General features: G+C 41.4%; 2 protein-coding genes across 6 annotated transcripts in view; both read right to left on the bottom strand.

The window, feature by feature from the left end:
• Positions 1-6,583, bottom strand: part of igdcc3 (immunoglobulin superfamily, DCC subclass, member 3) — a 44,628-nt gene extending 38,045 nt beyond the window's left edge. The window contains exons 1-2 of one of the 2 annotated variants that reach the window (XM_023819753.2): positions 6,258-6,583; positions 1,741-2,046 (exon numbers count right to left, since the gene is read on the bottom strand). In XM_023819753.2, the coding sequence (XP_023675521.1) occupies positions 1,741-2,046; positions 6,258-6,315 (364 nt within the window). In that variant the 5' untranslated portion in view covers positions 6,316-6,583. The remainder of the gene's footprint in view (positions 1-1,740; positions 2,047-6,257) is intronic. The other variant, XM_072717808.1, reaches the window with a different exon arrangement.
• A 3,101-nt stretch (positions 6,584-9,684) lies between these two features.
• Positions 9,685-21,582, bottom strand: part of igdcc4 (immunoglobulin superfamily, DCC subclass, member 4) — a 44,432-nt gene continuing 32,534 nt past the window's right edge. For all 4 annotated transcript variants that reach the window (XM_023819870.2, XM_023819868.2, XM_023819869.2 and 1 more), the window contains 8 exons: positions 20,134-20,317; positions 19,914-20,041; positions 18,905-19,075; positions 18,467-18,601; positions 17,678-17,780; positions 16,516-16,735; positions 14,045-14,209; positions 9,685-13,176 (listed from right to left, as the gene is read on the bottom strand). In XM_023819870.2, the coding sequence (XP_023675638.1) occupies positions 12,634-13,176; positions 14,045-14,209; positions 16,516-16,735; positions 17,678-17,780; positions 18,467-18,601; positions 18,905-19,075; positions 19,914-20,041; positions 20,134-20,317 (1,649 nt within the window). In that variant the 3' untranslated portion in view covers positions 9,685-12,633. The remainder of the gene's footprint in view (positions 13,177-14,044; positions 14,210-16,515; positions 16,736-17,677; positions 17,781-18,466; positions 18,602-18,904; positions 19,076-19,913; positions 20,042-20,133; positions 20,318-21,582) is intronic.

Genomic DNA, 21,582 nt, shown 5'->3' with positions numbered 1-21,582 from the left:
GGTTTTGGCGGTATAATTTTACTTCCGCCTCAAACGGGAGCATGGCATTGAAACAAGTAAGGAAAGATATCAGAACCTGTATTTCAGTTAATGTTAGTTAAGCAATTTCCGTTAAACATATTTATATCATCATATCTGTCACGATCGGCAAGCAGGCAAGCAGGCAAACAGGAGAGCGAGCCAAACTGACGGGTAATCAGGGGTTTTAATGCTCGAGAGACAGACAGGTAGGGACATCTACGGACACTACAATGACGGATCTGGGGAAACTAACTGAGACACGCACTAAATGCACAAGACAGGTTGAACATAACAGGCAACAGGTGATCACAATCGGGGATTCACACGAGGTAATGAGGGGGGCGTGGCACACACAAGGACCGTACGGAGCGGGGCGTGACAATATCCTTGACTGGAAATAATTTTCAGCCAACGTAACTTTCAGCCCGTGTGTAGGAAGCAAGTTACAGAATGGAGAGAGCGGGACTCGAAGAGAGGAGCTGTTTTAATCTTAACATTTTGGATGAAAATATGTTCGTTCCACAATAAGTAATGATTATATAAAGTAAGGCGTTCTGAGTGTAAATCAAAATGTAATTAAGTTTTTTTGCTTTTATATTTAAATTATGAATACCATAAATCTTTATTTGATGCAACGTAAAAAAGTTAATTTACTCAAACATTCAAAAGTGGTTTATATTAAGTTTATAATTTCAGGTTAGATTTAGTAGAATATTTACATTAAGTAATATAGCCAACTCATTTATTTTGATTTAGAACAACTTTGAATATTTTGTTTGCTTCACCTTCAGAAATTAGTTTACTTTAACTAAAAAATGTAAAGGTTACAGTAAATGGTTTATTTACATTACGGCAATGCTAAAATATTAGGTGTGACAGATTATTTCAATTTTTTTAAGTTGAGCCAGTGTTATATTTCTTTCAGTGTAAGAGCTGGTGTATTTAGTACAGTGCAGTCATTTTCCACCCTTCTTCTAAAAAGTATCAACATAAATAGCAAAACAGAATTAGCTGATGTGAGATAAGTTAGTAGACGGATAGATTGTTTTTACACAAACACAGAAAAAAAGGGGAGAAAAAGAGACAGAAAGAAGCCATTGAAAAATAAGTTTTCCTAACCTTCCGGAGATAGTAGGGAATGATTTCAAGGAATGACCAGAGAAAAAAAGGTGATTATATTGAAGACCAAGACACAGGCAGACAGGTAAATTTTAAGCTTGTGACACCCATCACAAAAAAGTATAATTCCCGGCATACAAGATCTTACAGTAAAATGACAGAAAGGGTGCATAGACTTCTTCAAACTACTACTCTTGCTAACTCCTACTTTGTTCTTCTCAAAATCATTCCCTTAAATTGACAGCTTCCTGACTCAGTGCAATGCTCAACTTATTAGCTGGCTATAGAGAAATCCCTTTTATCTACCAAAGCCTGGCAGCCTTCTTCACATGAACCTGAGCTATTAGGTTCTAATAGACCAGGGGCCAACAGACTGATTCAAAAAAATTACACAATCAAGCTTAAGATCAAGAATAAGCCTTCGATCATAATTGACTTGAAGCAGTGCACCTGATTTAAACATTAGCACCTCTTAAACAATTCCTCTTAACAGGGAAATAAAAATCCCCATGTCGCACAAGAGAACCCCTGATTAAATAGCAATCAATAGCAACTGTCATTCTTTTAAGGGTATGTTCTGGTCAGAAGGTGGTCACTTACTGGCAGCTTGTACTCGTGCCTTGCGGCTCACAACCAGCCCATAGGAGTTCTGGGCCACGCATTCGTAATCTCCCTCATCCGACGAGTCATCAGACCTAGTCTTCTGAAAGTGGCCAATCAACAGAGACCCATTCGTGAACATGGCATAGTTCTGGTCCTCGGTGAGCCAGCGGCCATTCCGCCGCCACAGAGTGGTGATTGGCGGGATGCCGTCCACCTGGCATGGCAGCATGAGGGGCTGCTCTTGCACGGCGATTATGTCACTTGGCTCCAGAGTGAAGGAGAGCTCTGGTCCAGAAGTTACACCTGGAGAAACGCAGACACACATGGGTGATTGGGCGGAGCTTACAAGCAAAAATTGATTGCATACATTAGAACATGAAAAACCACAAATGCCCATAACAAAAGCATACTCCCAAAGGATATGTGTACATATACACAGCACAAATGTCTTTTTAACAGTTACCATTCTTTTTTTAAGCAACGGCCACCTTTTTCACTGAGACAGTAAACCAGGCAACAGAGTACTGGGCACCTTATGGTCCAGTTGCAGGAACACCTGACATTGTCATTTTATGCAAACATGCAAACCCATTTAAAGATTCTACTGCATCCTCAACCACATCCTGAATTAGTCATCTTGTGATAAACAAAACTTATTAAATTGATTCAAGCAAATATTTCTATTCACAAATAGGCCTAGGATCAGAGGTTAAAGATGAAACACAGGGAGACACCATGATAAATATTGAAATGTAAAAGTAAGAAAGAAAGAAAGAGGAATTTTTCTTTCAAAAGGTTAAATTGAGTTTATAGATATTCATATTTTCAATAAGCTGGCTTCACATTAAGTAGGAAGGAAGGTTGAACCTCGCAGCTAACATAGTGCCCAACCTTTAGTACTGAACTTGTTATTTGTTTATACAGGAGGCTGTGACATCACTCTCTGGAGTTAGGGAAAAAGCCTGACCCATCCATCCATCCATCCACCCACCCATCCATCCATCTTCTTTACCCGCTTACCCTATGCAAGGTCAAAGGGGGTCTGAAGCCTAACCCAGAAGGTATGAGGGAAAGGCAGGAAACAACCAAGGATGTGGTGCCAACCCAGCACAAGGCACGCTCGCACACCGTACACTCACACACACCAATGGGCAATTTAGAAACGGAAAGAGCCTGATTTTTCCCTTAACTGGGAGTACATGTGTTAACTTGGGGAAGATAATGACTTACTGGAATGGCATCTCATCCTCTAGGAGGTACCCAAACCCTATTCCCAATACTACCCAAGATAAGGTCTAGCCTGCCCACCCCTACTTGACCCAGACTGTGATAAACAGTTAAAAGTTTGATGGATGGATGGATGGATGGAGGGATAATCACTTACAGAAACAGTATGCAGGTTGTGGTATTGCAGTGGTGGACTGGACTAAACCTGTCACAGACCTACTATAACCAAGAGATTTGATTTGTTGGTAATTTGTTATCAAATCTCAAAAAAGTCTTAAACTCTGAAAAAGAAGCACCAATCAAAATGGAGAGCAGAAGGACAATGGGGGACATATAAAGAGGAGCAATGAAGGTTTCACTCCTCACATCATCTTTTCGTGCTGGTCTGGAACAGCACCAATACAATTAGCACTAGAAATTAATATGTCATTTAAGAGAAAACATAAACAGAGTCAACACATTCATAACTATAATACTTTAAAAATACAATAATACAACACAATAAAATAAGTCATTCCTTACATCGCCATATTTTCTTTGCCTATTCGGAAACTAGGTCAACAAAGAGATTATTTTCTCTGTGACATGACTCACAAGTCGTTTTCGTACGTTTTACGCACTTCCAGTTTTGAACCTAATCCTGCCATTTATTAAAGGATTGTCAGGTACATGTATATAGAAATTGATGTCACCTGCCAGTTAAAAATTCTAGCACGTATAGAATCTTCATTAAATCCCACTTGAAAATACAGATTACTCAACAACCATTCTCCTACCTTCTATAACTGGCAGTTCACACTTTCCCTCCTGATATGTATTGTAATCAGTGAGCATCATCACCACAAAGAGGGCTTGTTACAAAAACCTGCTCTCTTTAGTCCAAGAACAATTTGGTTCTCTTTGGTTTAACGCAATATGACTTACAGGTCCTTAGGGCACCACAGTAATCTGGAGTAATCAAGCCTTTTACACGAAAGGGAAAATTGCATGTGTATTTCAGCTGCAAGCACTCACGTCACATTTAAATGTAATCATTTATGAGACCCCTCTGTCCAAAGCAAAGCGAGGCAGATAGTTAATTTAATAGCTTCGCGAAAAGCCAAAGAATTGGAAATTAGTGGCCCTGCCTTTTTGCCAACTGTACGGTTACATTCAGGGAATAGAAGACAGTATTATACCAAACACACACACACACACACACACTACAGTGGTTTCCTTTCTGTATGTGTGTGACCAAAGGAGAAAGGAGGTTCAATAATATTTAGTGTTTAATGCATTAAACAACTTATTAAAAAATAAAATAATTGTATATGAAACAATAAATCATTCAAAGTCACTATACATTTGATTAAAAAAAACGAAAATGTTTACATTTCGCATAATAATATTTCTCTTTAAATACAACATCTCTCCACTCTTTTTACGGAAAGAGCGGCGGAGCCTGGGGGCGGGGCGGGATTGCACCAGCGTTGCTTGGCCCCAGAGTCCCCCATTTTCATTGGCTCCGAGTAACGTCGATCAGAGAACGTGGACGCGTCTTCTCCAAACGCACGTATGGGACGCAATTTGCACGAAAACACAATACACGAAAACACAATTTAAGAAAAATATCCAGGTTTTTGTTATGTACTTAGAAAGAAGTCAGTGACAAACTTCACTTGTCCTTTTCGAATGCTTCCTGTTGGTGAAATACTGACTCTGAAAACAAACTGGAGCCGCCACTGATTGTTAATTTATACAGTCCAAAATATACTTATTATTCTAAGATTGAAAAAAGAAAAAAACAGAATCAGTCCCTCAAGCATAAATATTTCATTATATGTCTTAGATAATTCATTTTGAATAAAATGAAACTGATAAACCTACACAAGGCACCGTGTTATTGTTTGCCTCACAAAAATGCCAGTGGGCTTCCTCTGCACCCGGTGAGAGGTGAAGTCATGGGGAAAAAACATGCATGACGGCGGGGAGTGGGGTAGCAATATGAAAAGGAAAACAAATGTAGCGCGCGCGCACACACACACACACACACACACACACACACATATATATATATATATATATATATATATATATATATATATATATATATAATCAATCGGCTGTAATACACATACCCTATATATTACTTTCACATGTCATTTTTATTGGGGATATTACTATTAATGGTGTTGCTTCTGGAAAAAAGAGGAGCAATCACATCTACTTGAAGTAACCTACCCAGCTGAAAGGCTCAATTAAATGAGGAAAAAACCCGAACTATTCAAGACAACACAAATATTACGTCATACAACAAATAATGCACGGTCTTCCGTACGGTCAAATTGCCGGTTCAGAGTGAGAATACAAGCAGCCTTTGTTATGCCGAAAGCGGTCTATTAGAATGATTAAATTAAAAAGTCTTGTTCAAAAACTCAGCGTAAACTCGGCATATACACAATATGGAGTGATAACTGTCGAAGTTTACCTACTGCTTTACAGTCGATAATTCAGAGAGCATCAGGTTACCAAAACAGTTACCAAATAGATATAATCACCCAAGGATAGAATGACAATACGTATTCAAAATACATTGTCTTTCTGTCTGAATGGATTACCCTACATGTGCAAGACAAATTGAAACATGTTCATGGTACATTATGTATTTTACGTAGTCTCGAGACAAAAGTAGTACAATCAGCGCTGTCGTTGCTTTTTATTTGCAGCACAGCTGTTAAGACTGTTAGCTGTTGTGTGCTTGGACAGCATATCGTTTCACCAAATACAAATGCTGACAGTGACACCAGCAAACAATTGGATGTTAGAGCTAAATCAGTCTGTGATAAAGGAGAAGAAACCGCTAAACTCAAAATACTTGATTCTACAATATGCTATTTTTTTTATTGTTTTAGTTTATTTTTTTCAGGCGCGTGCGGCTCTATAAATCATGCCACCCACCAGAAATTAAGCACGTTTAATTTACTGTTGACTGCAATATGAACTGTCAAATGCGATTTAAAATTGGTGTTTAATTGAGCTTCATTGCAAAATATACGCAATGCACATTAATATAAGGCGGTAATCCCAAAGGCAGCGAAAACAATACAAATAAAAACACTTTCAAAATGTCAAGAACTCATGCTGATACAGCCAAGTTCATGGTCAGTGGGAGTGTTCAGCGCCTAGCGTAATGGCCAACCATGTTCACGGCACTGGTTACACTATATAAAGACAAAAGACGGCACAGTTCCAAAAAGGTGTCACCCAAGTACCAAAAACGATATCAGCGATGTCAATAACACACTTACCCACTAGAGCTCTTATGAGTACTCCAAGAAAGCATGGGAAACTGAGCTTAGGAGCCATTTACTCTCTTTAAAAATAATACGATCCGTCAAAAACCGAAACTCGCAAAAATAAATAAAATAAAATAAGACAGAATAAATGAAATCATCTGGTTAGGTCTTCATATTCTGAGCTCGGGACTAGTGGGAGTAGTATATGCTTGCGCCATTTTGCACATCTATAAAGAAATTACCAGCATCTCTCCCGTTCATTCCCTCTTTTCTTTCCATCAGTAGACCCCGACGCCTGCAATAAAACGCTGACCTCCCAGTAATCGCATGGGCTCTCTCCCTCCTACCGCCTTCCTGCACCTCCTCTCCTCCCCCTGCCTCATTCGTCGTCTCTTTCTGGAGGCACCACTTGGGAGAAGACTTCACCACTTACTAAACAGAGGCGGGATTTTTAATATTAATTGTTTTACAATGTCAGTGTTTCCATTTTAATTGCAGTTGCATTGTTTTGGTCCTGGTGCCACATATTATAATTAAATTTAGATGAATTACAATTACTGAACAAACTGTTTTGTTCATGTTTTGTCATGTAGTATTTCATTTGGCTGGTAACCCATGACTTTGACGTTACTATTTAGGACGTATTAATTCCAATGTAGCACATTTATAAAGGAGTAAAAGATATTACCTTTCTGTTCTATTTGCATTGTTAATGAGGAGAAAGAAAATAATGAAATATATGTTGATTTGATAACATTTGAAGTAATATTAACATATATGGGCTATACCTTTCATTATTATTTTCGCAAGTTGTAAACATACATATACTCAGTTTAAACATAAATGGCGATAATATTTCCCCATACAGTATAATGAGACTATAAGAAGGAGAAAGACGCAAGACCCAAAATCAGAAAACAAAAAAGCGGAAAATGAGCAGTGACCTCTACTGACAATGTACGGTACTGAATAATATGTTACAAACGGGATCCAATCAACTCATACATGCACAAGAACAAGAAAAAAAATCTGTGTAACGCAATCAGCAGTAAAGCTTCAGCTGGTTTTCCGCATCACACGTTTATTCAACATTTATTATCTAGACGAATATGTGCCTATTAGATATAAATTTACACCTAACCATCGGTAACTTTCTTTACAAGATAACGTCCCTGATAGACAGTATTACACAATTCCAGCGTTAGGATACCAGTTCCTAAGCACATTTATAAAGAATCTGGGATTTATACAACTAATTGAATAAAATACCCAATTGAATGATTTACCAAAAATGCAAGACACATCATGCAAGTATCATATTGTAAAATTAAACACTTATAACACTCAGTCAATTCTTGGTTAATTAATTTATTTTTAGACTGATAATGCATAAAAACTATATCAATAAAACCATCAGTGCTGAAAAACAGCTTATGACCACTTAACTGCACACTCCACACTGCCTCTCCTTCAGAGACAGTGCCCCAGCGCTGATTGCTCCAGCAGAGAAAGAAAGAACATACTCTTAACTGAAATTTCAGGGGGATCTCTGATACTGCATATACTTAAATAATTTATAGTGAGAGATGACCACTGCACAATGCTACAAAGCAAGGCCCCAGAGTGACATTGCTGAAGACCAGAACTCTATACCAGTCCCATCAGCACCAAAACATATTGTTCAGGGTCATCTCTAGTCAATGGCAAAGGATATGCTGTTGATTTCGGTGGCTTCAGTGTATGAAAAGCAAGTCTGCTATTTTTTTGTGCGTGCACCTCCAGACAGGAAATGGGAGTGGATGCAAAACACATTTCAAAACACTTAAGGACAGATTACGTAATGGCACCTTCAGTCTCTTTATTGACATGTTTATTTACATCACAGCAGTTTGCATAGATTGCTTGTAGGTGTAGGTGTGTGAGTGTGTGTGTGGGGTGGGGGGTCGGGGTGGTCTCAGCCTGACAACCTGCCTACTGCAGGAGAAAAACATCATGTCAAAAGAGGGTCTCCTAGATTACACCACCTCCAAAATCCGCATCCTTTTCACGCAGCTTAGCAGCGTCGCTGTCCAGATGGAGATTCTTACTTTGAAAAGCACAGAATACTTTGTGTCACATTGAAAACATCTACTTTGTTGCACGGCTGAATGAATCATGACCAATTTAAAACTGAGCACCAACAACACTACAATTTAATTTATTTATACAGTGATTTTTAAAATTCTTCTTAGTTGTAATATATGCCACACCTATACATCCACCTGCTTCATTATTTAATTAAAAAAAAAGATAATAGGACTGAAAGACTGGGAGAATAGCAAAAAGATTATACACTGCAAAGTTAGAGTGGGCATCAACAGGTGGATGGATGTGGATGTGGAGTATTATGCGAGTAACACCTGTGGTGGGGAACTCGGCTAGAAGAGTAAGTCCATCCTTATCCTGGCCTTTTCACCTCTACACGGTAAGGTTAAGAACACGCTGGAGATTCTATGAAGATGTTGATCACATGGCATAAAACAACGTTGACAAAAAATAGGCAACAGGGATGGGCACCTGAGACCAACGTAGAGGGGCTCAGTGATGGGATGGACACGTTGATGCCCCAAGTTGTGTGCTGAGCAGGTTGAACTCATATAGGAGTAGCAAATACTCATGAACGTGAATCAAGGCATCTCTGGATAAATCTCTTCCTCACAGCAATACAGCATGAGTGCGGGCTGAAACGATGCAAGCAAAATCTGTCTGGTGGTTTTACTTTCCCAGGATGGCACTTCAAAATTCATGAGACGATATGCTGTTGGGTCTGCCAGACCTTTGTCTTGTTCTATAATTATATGAAAAGAGACTGGGTACCTGAGTATATGAAACATATAAACAGTACAGAAGTTTACCTACAAACGGCATCTGAATTGAGGTAAGACTGGCAGAGAATATACTTCACAAAGCTGCTCAAAATGTTATTACGGGGGCCCTGTCTCCCAACCCCCCCTCACGCATTGCTGTATTTCACCACTTCCCATAGTCGTCGTTACACTGGAAGCAAGATGCCCAGCAAATGCTGAGGTAAAAGAACAATACTTATTACTGGTTTTCAGCCAATGAATTCTTACCATTACAGTTCATTCATCCATTTGTATTACAATAATGCTCAGTTAAGAAAATCACCGGTAGGAAAATATAAATTAAATTAAAAATAACGTTTCTTTATAAAACTTAGAATGCAGAGATTGAAATGATATGTATATAAAGATTATGGACAGTACATGGATAATACTTGGCCATGGGTTATGTTCATGTCCACACTTCCAATGAAAGCAGAGATTAATGTGGGAAACGGGAAGGGAAGGTTTAAAACTGCAACATTCCTTATGCTGAAGCTTCTGAATAGGTAAACATTGCTTCATTCAGGACATATACTTTCCAAAAGTATAAGAAATCAAAGGATACACTGACTCATGAGACAAAGATTATGACCCAATTCACAGGCAAGGGTGGTATTTTTCTATGTGCTTGAACATCAGTAATCACAAACTGACTACAATATGAGGTTGCCATTTGTGGACTTTACACACTGACATTGTGAAGTGGTTACAAAGATCATCTGAAGCACCTATTGGCACTTACATGACATGAACAAAAGCTGACAATGTCAACACCACAGGAGACCCAGTCCACAAAACAATCAGATGCTGATTCTTTCTTGCTTCTCATTCCATCGGCTACAGAATTACAAATATGGAAATTTCATGGTGCAGTTCCACAATTTACCCAGGATCTAATTCTACAGTATGCGTGTTCCTTAATGCTTTACATATCAACTCCAATATGCAAACACAAAGTCTGTTCACACCCCTAACACTTTTATTAACAAATGAGAATACACACTGTGTTCAATTTGAAAAGTACAATTTACAGCTTATTTACACTGCCCAAGTAGAAATCAACTGCATTTTTTGGAACTGTGAAACTTGCATTTCAAACCAGGGCCACCTTATGATTTTTATACACAACACTCACAAGCATCAAAGGCCACCAACCAAAAGGTTACAGGTAATTAAGAAGTGACACTTATTATGTCCTCTAGCTAATGAATGTTAGAATTTAGCATGTCTGACCCTGAAGTGTCTGCTATATAAAACTGGAGTGGTTTTTAGCCAAATCCCAGCACATTGACTCCCACGTCTGGCCCATTCCAAGCTTTGAAACAAACACACACCTCCTTCCCACAAGCTAGTCCTCAGAGGTGCAAAGTTCAGGTTCACAAAGTCCAGACCAAGATTTCGTTTCAACCAACAAGTTCAGCATAAAGAGTCACATTCACAAAGTACTCAACAGGTTGGTTGAAACAAAATTTTGGTCTGGACACTTTCTGAACCTGGACTTTCCACCTCTGCTAGTCCTGCTCCCTCTGTTCTCCAGCTGGACTGTCCAGCTGCAGTTTCTGACCCAGGCTAACTGAGAGGTTGGTGACTTTGGCCAACATGCACCACGGCTCACAGAACATTCATGCTGAGGTAACACAGAAAATGAAGGCCTGCCCTCTGCTTCTTACGATCCCATTCCCTCATTGCTTTCATGCACTCTCAAAGATAACAACAAATACATTTTTTGGAAGAAAAACAAAAAAAAAAGGTATTTAAAATGCTAATATTAAAAAAGAGGAAATTATATATGTCATATATATTTATTTCACTCTCTTCTGTAAATTACAAATGACACCTGTTGTCAGAGCAAGAACAGCTGAATATATATACAGAAGTAAATTATCAACATACTTGAAAGAAGTTCCTGTGTGGCGACCACTGCATACATACTGATGAAGGGTTATAGACAGCATAAGGCTTCGTCTCTCATTCACAACACAGTCCCATAGCAGATGAGGACGGAAGTGGGTTTGTCATTGGCGATGGCTTCTACTACCCCTGAGAGCAGCTCTAAGGAGCATCCAGAGGGCAAAAGGAGGTATGCCTGTGCAGAAACAGGTAACAGGGGCACCTTGATTGCAAGGTACCCAAGTATGACCCATCCAGTCTTTACCAGTGCTTGTACTCCTCCGTTCCTCAAGCTGTGACAGAGGAGCATCGATGCCTGGGACATTCTCATGGATAATCAAAAACAAAAAAACACAACTTTCTGCTAGTCATGAAGACTGGGGAAAAATAATTTAAATCCAAATTTTAAAAAAAGGGTCTCTGAACGAAATTAGGAAAAAGATTCTGTACACAAATGAGGTAGTTCTGCTTAACTGGAAGCCATAGTAGGAAACTGCTGTAGGGTGTTCAGTTGTCCTGCCACATATGCAATGGTCTAGAAAGTCCTCCTCAGCAAAAAGAACCTTCAGTTTTCTTAATTTTTATGAACATCCATCTATGCATACTGAATTTGTATGCTTATATAAATGTACAGAGGACACAAACACACCTAAAATATTAGGCACCTGAGGCCCCCAAACTCCAGTCAGGGAGTATGTATGTGGGAATGTGTCGTGCTGCCATGCGAGTGTGAGGTATAGTGTGAGTGTATATGAATGTACGTTATCATGTGTGAACCCTGAGACAAGAGAAGGGAGGAGAGAGACAGGCAGTCAACACTCTTAGAGTGTAAATACAAGGCCGCTTCATTTGCCAACCCAGCAAGCTGCAAGTCCAGAAGCGAGGCGTCTGCCCTCTGCTGGCCACTGCGGAGCAGTCCTTGTATGACAATTCATTAGTGTGTTCAAGCACATTCTAGTCTGCACAAAATGCAGTGCTATTCATAGACAGGTGCATAGGGAAATATATACAGTACTGTGCATAAGTCTAAGGAAATGAGGTTTAAATGATCGTCATGTTGGTGCAAAGATATGATATGCCTGTTGAAGTGTGTCGGCTTAGCCATTTCAAAACCTCTCCTGAAGTCACCCCAGCGTTTGCAGAAACCATTCAATACACAAATGTAGTTTTTGACACAACCACTACCCCTTCTCGTATGGCTAACTGATACACCGTTGACATTTTTAATTAACTAAATTAATTCATTAAGTGAGCTGGTTGTGAAAGGAGAGGAAGCAAATATATGGAATGGCTGAGGTGGCCCTGAGGAGAGGTTTGGGAACTGAAGTGATGTTCTTCTAGCCAGCCAATAAAATTACGGCATCAGATGTTTGTGTTAGCTTTTATCGTGTTACTCTTAATTTGAATATGTTCCAATTTTAAGTTTTGTTTTTAGTTCTGAGCTCATATACACTTACTACCCAGATAAATAGCATTAAACATTTCCTTTGACTGTCCAAGACTTTTGCACAGTGCAGTAAATATATCATACTGATTAAAGCGCTCGGGATGAGCATCAGGGTGTGCTCTCCCCACAAAGGTGCCTCTGCCCTGTGCTACTTCTTTCGCTTCAGCTAGGGGCACATGTGTCCGTGCGGCGCTGAGGTAGCTTGGGCAAGATCTATGCTGGCAAAGGGGGAGGGGCCTGTGGTGAGCTGAGGTGCAAGGGTCTTCCCAGTGGCTAAGTGTCTACTCCTGGCTTGGAGGGAGTCGTCACCGCTGGTACTGTGCTCCCGGAGCTCAGGTGTGGCAGGAGGCTCCGGGGAGCAGAATCCGTTGGAAAGCTCTGTCGCCGAAGCTGTGAGCGACTTCTGCCTCCATCTCTCCGGCTCACTCTCCGGTACCCCGCTGTGATTGGTCAGTACCTCAGAAGTGGGTCTAGGTAGAGGCTGAGCTGCGAGCTGCACCTCTGGAGACTGGGTGTCCGGATCGCAGTCAACAGATGGTTCTGAAAGGGGCTCGTCCATGAGGGAAGGGATGCGGGAGCCCAGAGAGCTTGCTCCCTTGTCTCGTAACTCTGGCCCCTCCTCTGGGTCTGATAACTCTGAGTGCACGATCACTTCCGCTTCTACCTGGTTGCCATTGGTTGAGTCAAATACCCTCTCTCTGTGGGGGCCCTACAAGACAAACAGCAGCTTGCTGAGCCAGGTGATGCTTTCCAATAGGAAATAGTTATTACAAAAGGTGGACATTTCAGGTCCAGAAAGTAGAAATCCAGAATCTGCTGGGCCGGAAATGCCCACCTCTGGTTACTACAGGAATGTATTGTCACAATGAGTTAAATTACTTATTAAATTAAGATACATATTCAGGACTACCCAATAACTAAAAGAGAGGTGAATTTGTGTATCAAATATGTATCAAGTTCTGAAATAATAGTTTCCGGGTCTTTCTTAGAGTAATTCAACTTGCACACCCAAAACTGAAAAAGATATGTTTTATAGGGGTTTTAGCTATGTATCTAGGCTGTTCTGCTGGGAGTTGCCTAGTTTTGGAGATACTGGCTGTATAAATATTGGTCTCCTCTGGAATATAATGGGACTGAACAGCATTCTTTCTGTGGTGTTTAAAGTGGCAAAAAATATCACTGGACAGAAGCTATTGCCAGAGTGCTCATGCTCGTATCTTCTGTGCTGTGATATGACTGGTGTGTGGAAAAAAATGTACATTAAACTGCTCACTACAAAAGCTGTAGATGATCTTCAATTTCTGGTGCTTTAATCATCACAGAAAGAATGCAGTTCAGTCCTATGATATTCAATAGATGACCGACATTTCTATGGGTGATATCTTCAAAACTAGGCAACTCCCAGCAGAACAACCTAGTTGGATAGACAGAACTAAAGCCCCTCCAAAACATATCCTTTTTAGTTTTGGGGTGAACTGCCCCTTTAAGAGCAGTCTTTCAGCATATGTGTGGTCACTAAATTCAATGTACATGCATAGAAAAGATTTTCAAAGCCCATGCCTTTTCATCTCTCTCACCTTGGTGGACTCAACAGCTGAGGTCTGTGACAGTCCCTCTAGGGTGTGTTGTGTCCTTGGGCTCAGGGAGCCATTTCCGAGGACTGGGGAGTCTTCTGTGAGGGTATCTCGGTACCTGGTGATGCGGCTGGCCCAGTTGCGGCTGATTGAGCCGTTCCAAGCGACCTATGAAAGAAGAGGGCGTCATAGCAGGGGGCAGGGAGGTAGACTACCTGCATCTCATTTCGAGCATCATCTCATGTGCCTAACAGAAGCAGCCCTCAGCATAACAGGGCAAATGGTTAATGCATAGGACAAACACATCCCTGCGTCATGACAGAGAGCAGAACATAAGATAACTGGACACATTCGAAGCATATAAGGTCACAGGTATAAGAAACACTTCCAGTATGTCTGTCTGAGGCTGAAGTCTATATAAAACTTCAGTGCTCAGGTAAGGTTGAAGCTACTTCATAAGGGCATTAAGTCAGCTCACAATGAAATCAGATGAATTTGAAACATAATCTTAACCATAAGTAACCAAACAAAATACAAGACTTTAGACATCTTTAGTTTTTTTTTTATAAAATTTAAAGATTTTTACAAAACTCAGGTTATCCTTGTAGGGACTAAGGGTGCAAATCACAGCTTTCCTCGCGATACGATACAATATTGATTCCTTAAGCCAACGGTTCGAATTCTTTTGATACCTTAGAAATTCCCACGATACGATACGATTCGATTCATATCGATACTGGGGATAGTAGTCGAAATGATGAAATTTCACACAATCCTTTACATTTCAATGAAGGCAAATATAATTAGAATTTTATCATATTTTATTGGGAACTGTAAACAAAATCTAGTGTAGTCAAGTACGTCCCATAAATCAAGCAAAATAAAGTGCAATAAGGTAAAAATAAAAAACTTTCGATGGATGTAGATTAACATGGTGAATAATTTTTATTTTGAATCAAGTCTTCTCCAGATAAATACAAAAGTGTAACAAAAAGTATAAAAGTACGTCCATAACCGTCATGACCTGCTCCTATGACCCTCTCGTCTGCTACGCCCCTCATTAACTTTGCGTTCCCGATTGTTCCCAGCTGTTTCTTATTGTTTCGTCTAGTCCTGTGTATTTAAGTCCATGTCAGAGTCTGTCGCCCAGATCTGTCATTGAAGTTTTCCCCGTGTTATGTGCTGTGCTTGCAACAACCCCCCCCACCACCCGTTTCTTGGATTTTCATCTGCCTGATCCTGATTCCTCGTTCCCAGCTCACTCGCCATACGCTGGGATACAACAAGAACAAGTAAAATAAAATGCAATACAGTCAAATAAAAAACATTGCATGGACAGACATGTAGAATGAGGAAGATCAACAGACTGCAGTGAAACAAGTATGTCAGTATTATTCTCTGAGAGGTTTTTTTAAAGAAAAATTAAATGGTCAACGTGCGCTCTGAGCGTAGCATCCTATGTCACCTGCCATACTAAACACACGCTCTGAAGGTACGTTAGCTTGCGAGCTACTTATAAATGACCAAGTCAAATGATCTACCTACTATAAAAATGCAAAACATATATTTATGTATAAAATATTGAGTATTATTTAATATTAATTATTATTATTATTAATTTTCCTTTGGGATGAATAAAGTATTTTTGAATTGCACTGGGATTTTAGCTCCTTCACCTTTCTCTCTTTCTCAGCTGGCTTTTCAGAGGGAAGTTAATGTCATAGTTTTGATGAACAGTCCGAAAATGCCGCTCCACATTCCCCTTCTTCGGAATAGCAACGGTAGACTGACAGATGAGGCAAACGCACTTCGAATATGACATGGTGAAATAAAACAGTCCTCCTCCCATTCCGTATGGAAGTGGCAGGTTTTTGGCTTCTTATTTGGTCCAGCTCCCCCATTCATTCTTATACCCTTTCTTAAGTTTAGTAGAAAAAAATTGGAGGCTAACTAGGGGGCTTGGTAGCTTGCAGCAGCTGGCGCAGTTGAACGCATCATCCATCCTCTATTTTTTATGCCATACGATCTACACACACTACCTTTGCAATCGACCAGTAGGTTGCGATCGACATATTGGGCGTAGACCATGTATACGTCGGAGTGGATCATGAAGACAATACTGGAACAGGCGAGAAAATAAAAACGCATGTATCGATATTTATGCGGTCACATCGATGCATCGGATCGTTTGCTGTTGAATCGATATATCGATACAAATCGATGTATTGTTACACCCCTAGTAGGGACCAAAAAAATTTCCCCACAAGATAAAAAGTTAGAGGTTTTCGTCATATTGCAGAGAAATCTGGTCACTACAATGTAATACTTACAAAACAAACAAACAAACAAACACACACTGTGGCATTAAATAGGTCTGGAGGCACCACAATATAAAGGATTTAAACTCAAAGGTTCCTGGTTCGAGTCCGAGGAAGGGCCCTATAATAAATGTGGAGCATGTGAGACCTACTCACCCTGGGCTCCAGGTCCAGGCTGTCATCCACAGACGTGGGAGTCATAAGCCCCTGCTTCTCGGTGACCTCTGCCAGAGGTGTGCCTATTTCCTGGGACCCTGAGGGCATCAGCGTCTCCAGCTCATGGCAGTCACGGCACTCGGGCGCTGAGGCGGGAGTTGGGCGCCCACGGCGGTACTGGCCAGGGAGAGCAGAGGAGTCCAGCTCACCTGAGATCTCCCTGAGAGTGAGAACAGAAGGTCATACTGGGATGAAAGGCTCGGCCATTCTGTAGGCATGAAAACCACACCAGGCACACAAAGCATTGGGCATCACCTGTACTGTACTGTAAAATAGAGAAATGAAGATGGAGGAACTTCAAAGGCTACTCTTCTACTGCATCAAAACAAGCCTCATAATAGATATATATATACACGTGGTTCTACAATAGTGGAACAAGCTACTCAACTACATCTGGTCTTCAAACCCCCTCTTGGCTTTCAAGAAAGGTCTTAAGATCCATCTCTTCTCAGAACACCTCAACTCACCCTATACCACTGCCCCTCATCAGCTCTGTCTTTACTGACTGTTCCAATGAAATGATTTCACTGCTGGATTCTCTGTTGTATTTTGCACTTAGATCTAGCTACTACTAGATTATCTCAGTGTTATTTGAATAACTTTTTCTGATGTGAGTCTCTGTCTACAGCTCTTGTTCCTACATGACTTGGGACAAGAGTGCTTGCTAAATAAATAAATATATAATGTGACTAGAAACAAGGAGATCAACATATAGATGAGCTTTAAGTAAAATGTTCGGTCATGATTATTATCTGACAGGAGACAAAGTAGTAAAAAAAATCACCCATCCATCTATTTATCCTATTAAAATGACATTGATAAGGAAATTGTTCCAGGGACAGATTGTGAACATGCAAAATGCCATGCATTCCAGGTCAGACATACAAGTTAACAACTTCAACTATACGTGATGTCTTTGCAGAACATGCTACCTTCATATACAAAGAGCTGAGACAATCTCTGAATTCGCTGCCCCAGAAGTGTGAGGTGACACTAAAGTCAGACTGGCGCGTGAAAGGTTCTTTGTGAAAATGCATCATTACTGACGTGGCCATTGTCACACCGTGTTGTGGTGGAGGCCGGTTGGAGAGGCTGGGCTTACCGGCGCTTGGCATTGCGGAAGCTGACACAAATGCACAGCAGGATACAGAGCAGACCCAAGCACACCCCCACGATGATACCCGTCACCGAAGGAATGTCCAGCTCTGAACAGGGAATGGAGAACAAAACACTATTTAACCCCAGAACAGGGTCTGGGACACAGTATTCACGGGTTGGCGATCTTGTAAATTTTCCCAGGTCTCTATCACCACTCGCGATACTTTAGCATCAGAACTGACTCAGATCAGATATTTAAACCAACTGAGTGAACAACTAAAAGAAAATACTCAGCTATCCCTGCAGACATGGAGCAGTGGCCACCACCCCCGCCATCCTCCCTCCCATTTGCTGCTGGCTTGTTTGGTGAGCTGTCTAAACCACTTCACACACCCAGGAGGGGCGATATTAATTGGGACTGGGCATCCCTCCTCTGGCAGCCACGTGAAGTGGGGGAGACAGATGGTGTGCCCCTCCCTCTCCCTCCTGAATATTCTCATTCAAAACACCCTTTGTTATTGGCAGGCATGGGCACTTTGCCAAGCATAATGTACAATGTTCTGCCCGGCAAATCCAGACTGCAACCTCTTCCTCAGAGTTGTTCAGCTTCCTGCCCGCATCGTACCCCCCTGGACCTACTGCTCTCTTCACAGCTTCCATCCTTACGTTACCATACCGATACGCAAGTATTTTCCGAGCTGGAAGAGCACAGGAAGGCCGAAGACACATGGAACCCTACTGACAATGATTATTTACAACCAGCTCTGGGACCGCCAGACCTGTGAAAGCTCACCGTATCTCTCTGAAGGTGTGTGTATGTCCTTCACAGGGGAAAGGGGTCCCACACCCACCACAGTGCATGCCCCCATCTTGAAGAAGTAGCGTGTGGCGCTCCTTAGTCCCTGCACCTCCGTGCTGGTGATGCTCCCTGCGAGAAAGGAGCATAAAAAGGGGAAGGATTTAGGACACGCAGTTACAGTGAGAAGTGCAGAAAAAGAAACAGGCATGCAGAGGTAGCAAACCATGCAATGATGCACAAAATGACACAAACACAAGATACACAACAAGGAGCATATGCAGTTTCACAAAGGATGAGACAAAGACACACAGAGAAATATTGGGGCACAAATATTTACAGAGAAAAACAATCACCCAAAGATATAAACACAAACAGATGCATAAACACAGTGTCACAAAAAAGGCGTGCAAAGAATCATAGAGTCACACAGACCGTCACGTGACACTGATCTCCACTGGTAGTCTGGCTGGCTGCTGTTGCCACTGTACAAGATCCTGTACTCCACAATGATACCATTGGGCTCCAGTGGGGGGCGCCAACTGACAAGCACTGAGGAGGAGTCGAGGGCACTCAGCTGAAGATCTGCAGGGGGTGTGGAGGGTCCTATAGGGGAGGCAGAGGAGAAGTGAGGGGACAGACACACCAAGGGAGACACACCAGATGTGTTGTAATTAGACTGCAGAAAATAATCAGAGGTAGAGGATGCTATGTCCCTGGGCTGTGCGCTTCCCCAAGGGACACCCTGCACCCAGCACCAGGAGGACCACGGCCTGGTAATGAATCACCCCCGCAGCGGCCCTCCCCCAGAAATCAAACAGTGATGGCTCCATCTGTGCCTTTAATTACAGCCAACTATGCCCCATGGTCTTCCTCTCTTAATCCCCACTCTTTCAATGTGAGAACTGGTCACACACACACACACACACACACACACACACACACACACACACACACACACACACACACACACACACACACACACACACACACACACACACACACACACACACACACACACACACACACACAGGTTTGTAATTATATCTTTGCCGGGACTCTTCATTCATTTCTACGGGGAAAACTCTAATACCAACATGATCTTAATCCCTACCCAGCCTTAACCTTAACCATGAGTGACTAAACCAAATGCAAGACTTTTGGCATTTTTAGTTTTTTGATTGCATTCACAGATCTTTGTGGAGACATGAAAAATGGTCCCCACAGCGTCAAAATACCAGGTTTTTATCACATTGTGTGGGACAACCTTAACTCCTACCCAGCCCTAACATTATGTTTTTACAGTGGGGGTATTCGCCCCCCGGCTAAGTAGGGCCATAAGCACTCTTTAAGGTAATGCAATTAGGTAATAGCTCTTTAAGGTAATAGCCTATGCTCTATGACTCTTTGATCCGCGAGCCATATTGTGACCCTGGCTACTCACTGTCAGAGAAGGTGGATTCCTCCACTGTGCCACTAAAGGGTCCATCCACCTCCAGGCCGTTGGACTGCACTGCAAGCTCGTAGCGGGTGAAAGGCTTCAGCGCCCCCAGCAGGATTTCCTGAGCAGAGCTAAAGAGCAGCACAGGGGGCATTTGCTCATTAACCGTGAAGGCCTCATGCATGTAGCACACATGTGGTGAGAGAGTCGGGGCCGGGCGGACCTGGTGTAGTAGGAGACGAGCGAGGCGTTGCGCAGGCCGGCGGGGCTGCAGCGCACCGTGTAGCTGATGATGCGCACCGTGCTGAAGCGTGGTTTCTCCCAGCGCAGCCAGATGGAGGTGGAGCTGTTGGCAGAGGCCTGCACACTACTGGGGGGGAGGGGGGGCAGGTAGGGCCAGGCAGGGGCTGAACATACGCAAACACAAGGAGAACATTCATATTTTAATGAGCACCTGCACACAACATCCTTACATGGACAAATACAGTACAAGCATACAAACTGACAGGCGGAATGTTCATCAGGTCTGTGGTGTGGTTACCTAAGGATTAAAGTGCTGTATGGTCAAAAGGGCCAAAGAATGAGCTTTATGGACATGTTCACACATCTGGCGATGGGAGGTTGGGACAGATATTGAGAAAACCTTCACATTCAATGTCAAATATGGAAGTGGATGAATTTTTGGCATCTTGTACCCTTATAGTAAACAGAGTAGACAATTAATTAAGGGTTCTTGCAGGTTTCAGTAAGTTAAATTTAAGACCTTTTTAAGACCTTTATGAGTAAAATTTAAGACCAACACGATGCATTACTAGCAACATTCAAATGATACCAGAAATTCACATATTTTATGTCACTCATATCCTTAGCCTAACATCCACATACCATATGTGTTTACAAAGTGCGTTTTAATAAGTTCACATGTGTTTAAAACATGTGGGAGTGGTATTTTAAGGCTTAAACTATAAAAAAGTTTATGTATATTGTGTTTCTATATCGCGGATTTTCACCTATAGCTGATGGCTCTGGAATGTAAAGCGATATAGAAAGACCATATACATAAACTTTTTTATAGTTTAAGCCTTAAAATATATAGTGATCCCCCGCCTATCGCTAAGTTACCTTCCAGACCCATCAGCGATAGGTGAAAATCCGCGATATAGAAAGACCATATACATAAACTAGAATTGCAATTCTGTGTTATTATTAATCGTATATATCAGAACTGTAATATGTAATACACCTTACATATGCCATGAGGTACCAAACTGTGTTTAATAAAAGCTGGATGGAAAAAAAGAAACATTGGACACGACATCAGGAATCAAATGTTTATTTTTTTCAGATAAGAGATACCAGCCTAAAAAAACTAAAGAAAAGAAACCAATAAAAACATTGTGATATAATTTAAAACCTCTAACTGTCTGATTTTTAGCTGTACATTTACTGAGTCACGCCTTTCGGCGGAGAAGCAGCACAGATGCCGTGGGATCGGGTGAACGAGGGTTAATTAGAAGGAAGACAAAACAGGAACATCGAAGAAGCGCAAGATGGACGTCAATGACCGGACTGGGGAAAACATACCTAAGGCAGACTTAAATACATTAGACTAATGAAAACAACTAGAAACAGCTGATAAACACGGGGATTCCACACGGGGTTAACGAGGGGG

Source organism: Paramormyrops kingsleyae, chromosome 11, assembly GCF_048594095.1.
Source record: "Paramormyrops kingsleyae isolate MSU_618 chromosome 11, PKINGS_0.4, whole genome shotgun sequence".
NCBI classification, from domain to species: domain Eukaryota; kingdom Metazoa; phylum Chordata; class Actinopteri; order Osteoglossiformes; family Mormyridae; genus Paramormyrops; species Paramormyrops kingsleyae.
The sequence above is the reverse complement of the archived record's forward strand: the minus strand, read 5'-3'. Positions and strand labels throughout refer to the sequence as shown.